Below are 12567 nucleotides of genomic sequence, written 5' to 3'. Positions count from 1 at the left end.
CTTACGTGTCATCTGTTTGGCTGTGTAAAAATATAAGCTGCACCTCAAATCTATAGTACATACCGATTATACACAGTATGTACCACACACTAATCATTGTTACCACAAAATACTTTCTTCTCACAACATCTTTTCAAAGTGTTATTTCCCCCCCAACATTTAATTATTACTTATTTTTTTTCTCAAGATTGTGAAGAACTGTTTCACCACGACCCACAGTGTTTAGCTTCTCCTTTGTTCACTGTGAAAGAAAATTGCAAATTTGACTCTACTGGGTATGCGTACTATATGTATTTGTCACATTTATACTGTGAAGACATACTCAGAACCTGCTGAGAATTAGCATGTAGAAAAGAAAAAACTGCGACACACTGAATTCATTGTAGAGGACATTGTCGAGCAGTAGATGTCCACCAGAGGGAGCTCTTGGTCACTTCACATAGCCACACTCATGTTAAGCTGGGCCAAGACCAGTAATGGTGTCAGCTGGCTGCAGTGGGCAAGATTCAGTTACTCACCCAGCTGCACCACCTATTCAGCCAGAGAGAGAGAGAGAGAAACAAAGCTGTCTGTGCTCTGAAATGGGCTGAAGCTGGAGGTACAAATTGGGATTGCTGCTCTGAATAACAGTGATGTGAAACCGCCTAGAGTCATGGCTCATCTGTAAACTCGTCTGAAGGCTCCACAGATCCACACATACAGACATCCAGCCTTCATCAATGCTAGACTCCACTCTGTATTTGCAAAATGCCACATTTACATTTGGACTATTTGCAGAATTGCCCTAAAAATAATATATTGTCTGATATTCTGGTAGTAACCTAAGCTTAACTCTTGCTGTTTCATGCTCATGAACACCAAAATACTGTGTAAAAGAGGCTAATTTTATCGGCAAAAGGTTTGTAAGTCTCTTAAAGACTCCAAAAGTAATCAGTCATTTTTCAATATTTCGGTGTATTTTCATTCTTGCAGGAGGTAGCTGCATCAGCATCTCAGCAGGAATGTACCTGTGGTCACGGGGCTGCAGCACAAATGGGAAAAAAAATGCCTCTTGTTTTCGAAGACATTTTAAGCAGCACGAAAAAGTTGGAGGGCACCTCGCGAGAGACAGTTTGCCTTAAAAATTCTCCAGGAAAAGTTTTAAAAAGCAAAATTTATATCAATTTTAATAACAAACTTCTTTTTTAATTTCTTCTCATGATGTCAGCAGTGCTTTTCTACTCACTAAATCACCTTCTCTTCGTTGAATCCAAAACCTAACTTAACTCAGAGTTAGTTTAAGAGTTTTTCTTCTGTCACCAGATTTGTCGCATGCCTGCACAGATCAAAGCTTTTCTAAGACACAGACAGAGGAATGTGTGTATCACAGGTAGTATTACTCTGTGTGACATGTTTCACATTCTGATATGAAGAGGGAGGAGGAGGAGGAGGCGGAGGCCCAGTCCTGTTTTTCACAAACCTGAGCTGGCCGTTAACAGTAATCAGATCTACTTGGGAAAGTGAATGAGCTGAATCCCCTCTGGGGGATTGTGGGTGTGGGTGGTGGGGGCAACAACAATGCAGAGCAGTGGTTCTCTATTTTTTTTCCTCATCACTCTCCTGTTGACCTGATTTTCTCACCATCTTTGCCTGTGCACAAACTGAGCCCCTTGTAGACCAAATGCTTTGCTTCTAATAGTCCCAAGTATACGAATATCAATGACATGTTGTTAGATCAAAAACAGCCGAGCTGTTCAGGTCTTCTGATTTGAATACTGATTTCCAACAGTCAATATTTACACTATATGGAGGCGCTGACTCTCTGCAAAGGAACATTTTTGTTCATACAATGTGTCTGGGAGTATCTGGGAGTTCTCATCCTTGTCACGCTTACAAAATCGCAGGATATCCATGTGTAAACGGTGCGCCGTGTCTCTGCCCGTGTTTACACATCAATAATGCACAGTGTTGTTTAGTGCAAGATTTGAGCAGGTCAGCAACCCGTGTGCAGATAGGAGATAAGATTTCCTAACTGAACGTCTCATTGGCCCAAAACAATGGGACAACTTCTCAGCTTATGCTTGGGTTTCTTTTCCAGGGGTGTTGGGGTTATCCGTTCAGTTAATCTGGGAACGTTTTTGTGTTTTTCAGCTGGTTTTGGCAGAGACATTAGAGAGAAGAGAAGGAAGTCAATACTCTCCCGAATATGTGTTTGTGTAATCTGGGTGTGCATCGTAGGCATTTGGTTGTTCTCATTTGGTTGCTGCTGTTATAATTTGTCAACTCTGTGGTTAGTGTGTAGTTGTTCCCGAGTCCCTGCATTTGATATAGCACTCATTTTACCTACACTACATTCATGAAGACAGAAGAGCATAGATGGGTGTCTGATGATATTCCCATTTTTACATTCAAATTTCTCAGACGGGCCTTATCAATAGTGCATGCACTCTGCAGTCTGTAACATATTCTTTTCATGAGGGTGTATTCAGCTCGTTGGTTTGACTCGCAAAGGAGGGCGGTTTGCAGGAACGTGCTGGTGAATAATTTCAGATTTGTTTAATATTTGGTTTAGTTGTATAGTGCATCATCCCAGCCTGCCTGCCTGTGCTGCCTCGGCTTGTTTTTCCACGCTGCTGCTGCTGCTGCTGCCTACGTCAGACGGGGTACTGCGGCGCAGCGTCGGGCTGCAGCATGGTGGGACGGATGCGCACAAAGATGCGACACGGGCTGGAGAAAGTTTAAAGATGCGGAGTTCACATGGCTGAAACAGAGCTGCAACCGAGACATCATCATCTCCTCCTGCCTCGCTTCCGATGCGTGGACTGTCCTCGTTCGGCTGCGTAAACGCGCGCGCGCTCACACACACACACACACACACACACACTGACACACCGGCCTGTGTTCTAGTCCTCGGTCTCTCCACCTGCATGATCTGTGAGCCAGGTGAGTCATGAGTGTAAGTACGAGTAGTGGGTGTGGTGTGCTTCTCGTGGCGTGTATGCTTCACTACATATAGGCCAGTGGCAAACCAGCGAGGTAGCTTTTCGTTTACACAAAGCAGCGGAGCGGCAGCGGGACGCGGGCTGTCGTCTGTGCCTCGTCCTGTAATCATCTCTGGCACCAGCAGAATCTCACGTCGGCTGCTAAGGTGAGTCAAAGTGTGCATTCCGTTATGCACGATGCAGAGCTAATTTCAAAACAAACAAACAAAAAAGAAAAACACCCCAAAACTTGAATGTGTTGTTAAAATTAACAGGGGAATTGTGATGAAGCATAGAATTGCTATGTGCAGATATATTTAAATATTTATGCCATCTGGACAGGAAGCATAACTTTTTTGCTGAAGTTATTATGTAATGTTGTGTTCCAAACTTGTTAAATTGGGTATTTATCAAGACATTTTGATGAGATTGCCATCCTTATGCTAGAATACTTATCAGCGCCTTGCTTGTGTAGTATTCTTCAGTACAACAGTACAGTCCTGCTGTAGTATTTATGTTAAGGTAGTTCATTTGGTTGCACCCTGTAAGCAGCGCTGCCCTGCGTTGAAAAAGCACGTACCATGTTTTTCATTTTCTCCCTATTCAAAGTATATTCTGGAAAGCCAGGTGAGTGCACCTGCAGGCCCCACCCCCCACCACCTATGTATTAGGATCTGTTAAAGCCCGAAGCTGTGTAAACCTCACTTCAAATAAATAAACTGTAGCTTTTCATCACCTATTTGGAGAAATGTAAACTAATAACAAACACAGCTTGCAAAAAAAAGCTTTGAAACAAGTTTTTGTTTGTTTGTTTGTTTGTTTTTTATCTTTTTCGTCCATATGTGTGTTGAAGTGCATGTTTTGATCTGTGCTGTGTGTTCTGTGGGGGTGGAAACACAAATGCTCATTATCCTCCCCACATAGCATAACCTTTTTGCAGGTGTCTCATGTGGGTGGGATCACATGCGTACATATGTCGAGTGTGGGAATAAGTGTGCCAAGAAAATAAGTGACCCTGAGCTCCCAAAAGGCCTGCTTGATTGCCCCCGCAGGGCTCTGCTGTGGGTTCGAAGGGGCTGGAGGAGTGCTCCTAATTCCCTTTCACACTTCCTAATTAATAAACAGACAACCACAAGGACTTAATAATAATTTAAGGATTATTTTCTGTAGTGGTTATGCAGTTGTTTCCAGGGGAGAACATATCTTAACTAGTTTCACCAGAGAGTTTTAATATTCTCTGAGAATTGTGAATGTTTTGATACTGACATAATGAGAGGGCTGTAAAATAATCTCTTGTACAGGTTCTTGTTCCAAAGAATAAGTTTCAGCTTGTAATTTAGAAATGAAACTGTGGTATAAAGTAACTAAGTAGATTTACTCATGTACTTTATGTATAAGTACTTTGCTTGAGTATTATAATTTCATGCTCCTTTATGCATCAACTCGGCTACCTTTCAGAGGTAAATGTTGTACTTTGTACTACTCTTGTTAAAGAGTAGTTCTCTGTTAAATCTGTAATACTTTAAATTGTGCTGTTAATGCTATATTACTTTTCCTGATGTAACAGTTTGATTGCAGGACTTGTTTTTTATCTTGAGTTACTGTCTTTGTGTCCTCTGTCTGCTTCCATTTTTTACAGCCCATTTGAATTCTTGTAATTGCTCTGTTCAAATCTGTCTTCCACTCTCACCTCTTTGAATCCTTTCCACATCCCTCCTTCACACCTTGTCTTTCATTACGGCCCGGATTTCTCAACACTTCACCACCGTTTCTCTTCTGTGCAGTTTGCAGGATGAACTTCAAGAACTTCAGGGAGTACCTGGCCTGGCTGTACTACCAGTACCTGCTGATCACCGGCATCTATGTCCTGGAGCCCTGGGAAAAGTCGATCTTCAACTCCATCCTCTTCTCCGCCATCGGCATGGTGATCTACACCTCATATGTCTTTGTGCCCATCCACGTGCGCCTTGCACTGGAGTTTTTCTCTGGGATCTTTGGCGGCCAGCCTGAGAGCACCATGGCACTCATGAACTAGTAAAAGGGGTGAATATGGGGGTGTGGGGAGGGCTGGGGGTGGATGTGAGGCAGCGACTAGGTGGATTAGCATGAGTCCCCAAATCATTTCCTACAACTCAACTCCTCCACAGTCATCCTGAACCACAGCTGTCGATCATCTCAGCTAATCGAGACTGAAAACATGAAGATCTTAATGGAATGATCTGGAAATCAGAGCCTTACTATCTTCTTTACATCCCAAACCCTCTGGCCTTACCCCGCGGTATTAGACACACGATTGTACATTACTTTCACACTGTTGCTGTGAAACGTCTTGTGAAATGTTGTTTGTCCTGTTTGTTTGTTTGTTTGTTTTTGTTTTCCTCACCACATGTCCTGTGTGAGTGCATCCCACCTTGGGGTTTTGCATGATAGGGTCTTACGTGGGTGCTACATTTGCATGCTTGTCACACTATGGAATACCACTAGGCTTTTTTTTCTTTTCATCATAACTTAGTATTTAAAGAGGCATTGCAGCAATTTAATTAGTCATTTCCATAAAATGGAAGGACTTTTTACAAATAGATTTGAAAGAGAATAGTCATAAACAAAGCTGCACAGACCAAGATATCCATATCCTAAAACAGTCTATCCTGTATTTCCTATAATTCAACCCAACCGGGTCTTTTGGTAGGCCCTTTCTGACAGGTACTCACTTATTTAAACTCAAGTGTGCAACACAGCCTCGGCTGAAAATGTGTTTGTCTCCGAGAGCGAGGAGAAATGGTGCAGATTACGTTATCTGCATTACTTTTCAGTCTTTGGTTGTCTCAGTAACCTCTGTTTTTGTAGACAGCCTATAGTCGACTAAGTGTCTCTCTAAGCACACTACAGAGTAAACCACAGAGTGTTTATTATGTAACGTGTAGTGAACATGTGAATAAAGGAGTGATTTCAGACGCAGCTCCATTCACAAACACAGAAGACAAACAACTGTTTTCACAGGCTGAGTAGGACTCTCTGTGATGAGTTAACTGAACTTGATGTGTTAAATTAGTGGAGTGCCCCTTTAAGTATAAGTTAGTCCCTGCTTATTTCCTACATCTTTGACAGCACCACATTTCCACTGATTGTGAAACGCTGTCTGATAAAAATGAGAGTTATTAGTCATCTCAACGTTTTTGACATGCACTTATTGTTACTGGTTGATCTATGGTTTTGTATCAGAACCACTATCACCTTCATTAGTTGCCTTTCTGCACTGTAGCGCTAACTGGAAGGGTCCATTGCACATTTCATGTCACTGTGTAGCTGACATTCAAAGAGAGAGCGGAAAAGCCTAAGCTATGCAATGAATTTAAAAGTGTCACAATCGGGGATCTGTTGAGAAATATTAGTCCCAGGCCCACATTTATAGATTTAGCATTCAAAATGAGTAATAAAAATTAAATGATGGCCCTCTCGTTGTCTTTTGTCCTTCTCACTCAGTGGTATGTCAGGAAGGTGTGCTCAGCACTGAGCACGAGCAAATATTGATACAACACACCTTTGCATTTTAGGCTTGGCTTTGCTAATGACGTAGCTTTACTTAATCAACAGCCTCTGAACTCAAAGCAGAACTGCAAAATGCAAAGACTAACGCTGTCAAATTGGGCTGAGTGGGAAGTAAAGCCAGCAGAAAACACGGTCTTCCTCACCTATAGTTGATCTATAGAGAATGAACTGGAGGAGAAAGAATGAGTCGTAGTGTATCTGGTAGCTGTGATGAGTATTGCATTTAATTGTGTGCTTAAAATCATCTTTGATTATTTTTGCTTTGGGTCAAGGGCTCGCTGATTACACAGTCTAATCATGATCTCTAAGTTAACTTTATTTATACGGAGTTTTATATTTATATGCACTGGTAAATGCTTGGCTGGTTACAATGTCAATTACCAAACGTCTTTGATTATTTATATGTGTGTTCTCTTGTGGCCATTAATAACACATCATTTGTTTGTTACTTTGTTTTTCCACCTGAAAGTGCTTTTATATTGTTCCCAGTTTGTTGCATTTCATTTAAGTTATGTTGAACACATTGCAGTAGTCCCAGACATTTCCTGTGGCAAGACTTTTTTCACCATTCACCAAAATGAATGTCATATTTATACGTGATAGCAACACGTCGCTAACATTCAGAAAATAAAGACATCTGAAAACAGCTGCTGTCTTTTTCATTTCGGTTCGGTTTTTGATATGTCTGTCTGTGTTTTCATGTAGCACATGATGTCTGTTTTGCCTCTAGTTGAGCAGAGCAGGAATTTTGAAATGGAGGAACAAACAAAACAAAAGTTCACGGGCAGCGCATTCCTGACTCAACTGTCTGTACCATATAAAGTGAAATCACACAATAAGAGGCAGAGCCGCCAAACCAGTTCTTCCCAGACGGTGCAGGAATGAATACCCAGCGGCTTTGCTTTCACTATTGCAGATACTAAGTGACCTGCACATGCCAACAAAGCTCTGTTTACCTGAAGCAGCCCGTGACCACCCTGCTTGATACAAGATGACAAGGACTGGTGTGAAATTGAATTTGTACTGTACATGCAAATTTCCCACAATATTATCAACATAGATGGTTGATGAGGGAGAAGGAAATTGTTTTGGTTATCAGCTTAGCTGCAGCAGAGGGACTGGCCAGCTAATGAAGTTTATGCCTTGTAACTGGACACCTCTATCTTGTTTTTTTTTCTTTAACCCTCAGGAAGTCAATAGCTGCAACACCCTCAGTTCTCAAACTGACCTTTCATTTCCTTCCATTCCTCCGTCCTATCATTTCAAGGATAAATTAAGCCCATCTCCTTGCCTTTTCTTTACTTTCCTTTTACCTCCTCTCCCCCTCACCCTCTGAGAGTGCTTTTATATTGTTCCCAGTGTGTGACATTTCATTTAAGTTTTGTTAAAGATTAGTTTCTGACATTTTCCTTAACAAATTTCCATAGGCAGGCACAGGTGTTTTCTCAGGGCATCCTGTGTAGCAGCAGAAAGTTTATTTTCAGTGTCTGTTTCAGGGTCTTTAAAGGAGGCTTGTTCTGTTTACACTTAGCATGTTCATTTGTATCCTATAAAGGAAGAGGTCACAGGTTATCTCCAAAATGACCAGGTGTACACAAAGCTATCTGCAGACTCTGACGCCCTGAAAACACTCAGAGGGGTGGTGTATTGTTTCTGTTGTGTTTGCATGTGTCCTGTGAATAAAACCGGGGTGGTGGTGGTGGTGGGGACTCCTAGCAACTGTTGTTTTTACAGACAGAGAGGTACACGACACTGAGAAAACACACACACACACACACACACAGGTACACCAATGCTGCCACCTCAGCACGGTTTCGGTTTACAAGGAAACCCCAGAGAGTGTTCAAATATTAATATCATTGCCAGCATTCAATAACTTTCGGTCGCTCACACACACTCACACACAGAGCGTAGATCTGACAGCTTAACACCCTCTGGTAATGAGTGCCATTGTTCAGCTCTACCCTCCAGGCGTGTGTATGTGTATGAATGTGTGTGTGTGTGTGTGTGACATTACTGTGAATGTTTCCATGGTAATAACTGAAGGCTTCTGTTTAGACACAATCTGAGACAGACATGGACAACAATAGAGACATTTAGACGCACATGGCACTACAGCTTGTGTGTGATCTTTGTGATGATTTATTTATATTCATTGATTAACTCTTTGCTGGCTACTTTTGTCATTAACTAAAAGTATGCCGTTTTTTTCTTTGAGTGAAAGTATGTCATTTAATTCTGTCATTCAATTTTTAGACTTTATCAAGAGTGAAGGTGTCTTTTGAATTAACAATTCATGTATTTTAATGCATCATATGTCAACAACATATCACTGCAATGTCTACACTTACAGCATCTTAAATCTAAACTGTCCAAAATACTTACACTACACTAACATGCACATACTTTAATTTTACTGTCATTTGATTGTCTTCTACAGCCAAGAGCTTGCAACAAAATCAGTATATTTTAAACACATGAGATGAATTTTACAGTCTTTTATTTAGCTAACTGATACTAACTGACCAGCTACTCTGAATTTTTTCCAGTTAGACTCATTGTGAAGGTGAATTTTGCAACAGCCACATAGTTTTTGAATCACTCGTGGAGAGATTTGTTAGAAAAAATAAATAGATCAATAGAAAGGAGAGGACGAAGACGATACCCTGCCATTATAATGCATTATCGTGTCATTTAACAGGCTTGTTTTGAGGGAACATTGTTTGCACTGTTGGGTGTGTGTGTGTGTGTCTGTCTGTTGTCATACACTGTTTTGGGTAAGAGCATGGATAAACATGCTCAAAAGGTCATTTCCAAATAGTCCCATTCTTACTGAGTAGACAATTTTATAGGAATAAGTAGATCATTTTTTTCCCATCATACCCTAATCCAGGAATACGTTGTTAGCCAACAGTTTTCTGTACTTGAATATTTTTCTACATTTGTCTGTTTCCTTAACAGCTGGATTTCTCATTTTGACTTGAAGCTTGTTGCATATACAGAAGAAAAACAAAGGCTCTAAAACCATTGCTGGAAAATCACCCCATGAGCAAACAACAAGCATCGATTAGATTAGACACAATGGCCCGAGTACTAACATGGTTTGTGGATATAATGACATGCACAACAGAGATCAGATACAGGATCACATTATCATGGACTGAGGATAAATTAATTAACATGTTGTTTTATGTTTACTCCATGTCAGCAGCAGACTTATTTCGAGCCTGATCTCTGTGCAATCGGACAGGCTTTGTTCTGTGGTATTTGGACAGATTGTGCAATTATTGCCATTCTTTGTTGATCAAAGATGGGAGGAGGAATTCAGCTCTGGGAGTGGCTGTCCTGATAAAAACCTGAGTTCAGTGAGATGTGAAACCACAGCTGGAGCCAAACCCTGATGTGGTCAATGGACTTTCACTACAACAGAAAACATGTTGTGCTACGTTCAGCTCACAGTTGGTGAAAAGCAGAGTAGCTTAATAAAGAGGTTGGATTGTTAGATTCCTAGATGTGCTTCATCACTGTCATATTGTAAAGGTTCACATATGGAATAATATGAGTTGATATATACTTTTATGCATACCTCAAATTTAAACATCCATCTTTGAACTGATTGAGCATCTGAACAGTTACACTTAAAAAATGAAAGGTTGGTAACTGTAAGGACCCCTGTGGTTAAACCCAAGACACACGTCTGCCACCTAGTGGTCAAGCAGCGAAACAATCTTTTTCTAAATATAGATGCCATACCAATCTCATTCTTTGCACATGCAAAATATTCACAAGGGTCTGAATTAAGCTGAGAAAGCAGACTTATTTAGCTTAGAATTTCTGTTTGGCAGTGTGGCATATTTCAGAGCATGTTATCTTACATTCATGGAAAAAAGGGTGTGTGTCTTTAATGTGTGCAAGCTGGTGTGAAGGAATGTTTGACAGGGTACCAGGAATTTTATTGTGAAACACACAGTGAAGGAGGCAAGATACAGTTTTGTCATTTCTTTCCCTCACTTGAAATAAAACCTATCAGATCTTCACAGGGTCAAGGAGTATGTTGAGCTACACCAGATCACTCATGAGAGCACTTGAAGAACTTGCAGGATCCTGGTTGTGTTTTTCTTCTGCCCCAAGGAACAGACCAGCAGCAGTCATCTGTGTGTTATGTTTAATCCCAAAGTAGACCAAATACACACTGCTTTTTTATTTTTTACTTTGTATTGAAAGAGTAGGGTTACTCATCTAGTCTACTAATCATAAAGTTTCATTCATGTTCTTTATTCGCCACATGCCCAGCAAACACAATGAAACAATGGTTGGCAATGAAAGGCTCCCTTCAACAAAAAGAAAATTACACAAGTAAATGGGAAATGAGAAAAAGAGAATCATGACATGAGACCAAAAAAAAGTCCACAAGTTAAAATATGAGACAAAAATTATAATATATATAAGATAGAATAAAATAGGATGTGGGCAGTCAGCATGCATTGCAGCTATAAGCATTATATGTGTTTATAATTATAGTCTCAAACATTATTAACGCATTATAATTCACCATGAATCCCCCACAACACGCTGTAGATGTGGCCTTCACAGAATCTGTTAACCTAAACAAGATTTTAAGCTAGGGTTTGATTAGAGACACTTTCAGCTCCTTGTTAAGAGTTAGATAAGAAGAAACCTCTCTCTGTGTGTCAGTTGGATCATTAAATGCAACGCCAAAGCTAGTTTAACTTAGCATAAAGACTAGAAATAGGGAAATATCTTGAGTGGCTCTTTTCAAATCTGCCTACCAGTACATCTCCTTAGTTTAATTTGCTAAAAAGGCTGTGGTTTGGTGTTATGTGCCAGATGATTTTTGTCCAAGAGAAGTAATTTCCTCAAGTCTTATCAGTCTGTAAACATGCAAGGCAAGGCACGTGGAGACTTCAGGAACAAACAGGACATAATTAATTAATTAGTGTGCTTTAGAGGTGCTTTTAGGTGGATTTTGTTCCCTTTGCACGGAGTCATGATAGCTGTTTCCTCCTGTTTGCAGTCTTTGTACTAAGGTGAGCTAACTGTAGTTTAACACCCAGGTAGGAGAGGGATATCAGTGTTCTCATTTAGCTCTCAGTAGGAAATTCAAAAGCTGGCAACTCTAATGATTTAAACTATCTACAATACCTTCATCAGTCAAATAAAAAAAGAAAAAGCAGAGTAACTTTTCTCTCTGCCAGCAGTTCTCTTGCCAAAGTCATTAGCTGCTAATTCTGCAGGATCTAGATTTTCTCAGATAAGATCCTGCAGTAAAGAACAAAAAACCAGTGTGAGTACAGAATAATCATACAGTGACTGGCTGCTGTGTTGGTTTCTAAATAAGTCTCTATTTTATTGTCTCACTCTCACCCTCTCTAATTCACTCTATACACATTCACTGCAGCTTCCAGATCTCCCTTACACGACTAGGGTTAATGTAAGGCAATACACCTCCATCCATCCTGAGATATCTTTGGTCCTCTCTTTGCTTGGCTGCACCTGTTGAGTAAGTTAACTCTTCCTTATCCGTAGCTCTATAGTCTGTGCGGATGGAGGCCGAGGGCAGGGTCGGTGCCAATGTTAAATGAACGGACAGGTGAGCGGCGCCTCTGTGACCAGCTGGGCGAGGTAAGCCGACCGCTGCTGTTGTGTGTGGTCTGAATGGAGCTGAGAGACGATGGGGTCGGGCATGGAGAAGCCCGCAGGAACTCTCTCTCTCCCTCTTTCTCTCAGGGCTCAGGCGCATATCTTATACTCCATCTGCTGGGGTAAGTCAAGGACACTTCACCTGAGCTGCTGGGAAGAAGAGCATGTAAATGGAGGTGAGGAGATAAAGAAATTTAGGAAATAAAAATGGTTTAAACAGATGCAATCTTCTCCTGTTGAGTAGCTCTCTCCTCATCCCTCCATCCCATCGCTGCCCCTCTCTGTTTCCCAGATTTCATTTCCCTTCTTCCTGCTCACTCATAGCTGGTCATGGATCCCTCTGAGGACATGAAGTCTTTGACAACTGAGGCATATCCCCTGCTCAAGCATTCGAGAG

General features: G+C 41.0%; 1 protein-coding gene across 1 annotated transcript; it reads left to right on the top strand.

The window, feature by feature from the left end:
* The first annotated feature begins 2857 nt into the window (after positions 1–2857).
* Positions 2858–7150, top strand: sptssb (serine palmitoyltransferase, small subunit B). The gene is made up of 2 exons (XM_046390223.1): positions 2858–3127; positions 4745–7150. Exon 2 carries the CDS (start codon positions 4753–4755, stop codon positions 4993–4995), a length of 243 nt encoding a protein of 80 aa, XP_046246179.1. The 5' UTR covers positions 2858–3127; positions 4745–4752; the 3' UTR covers positions 4996–7150.
* Positions 7151–12567: the final 5417 nt, after the last annotated feature.

The sequence above is a fragment of the Scatophagus argus genome, chromosome 5 (assembly GCF_020382885.2).
Source record: "Scatophagus argus isolate fScaArg1 chromosome 5, fScaArg1.pri, whole genome shotgun sequence".
In the NCBI taxonomy this organism is placed as follows: domain Eukaryota; kingdom Metazoa; phylum Chordata; class Actinopteri; family Scatophagidae; genus Scatophagus; species Scatophagus argus.
The sequence above is the reverse complement of the archived record's forward strand: the minus strand, read 5'-3'. Positions and strand labels throughout refer to the sequence as shown.

Bases quoted from the DNA above. Each gene is read 5' to 3' on its own strand.
- sptssb (XM_046390223.1), top strand. From the start codon at position 4,753: ATGAACTTCAAGAACTTCAGGGAGTACCTGGCCTGGCTGTACTACCAG.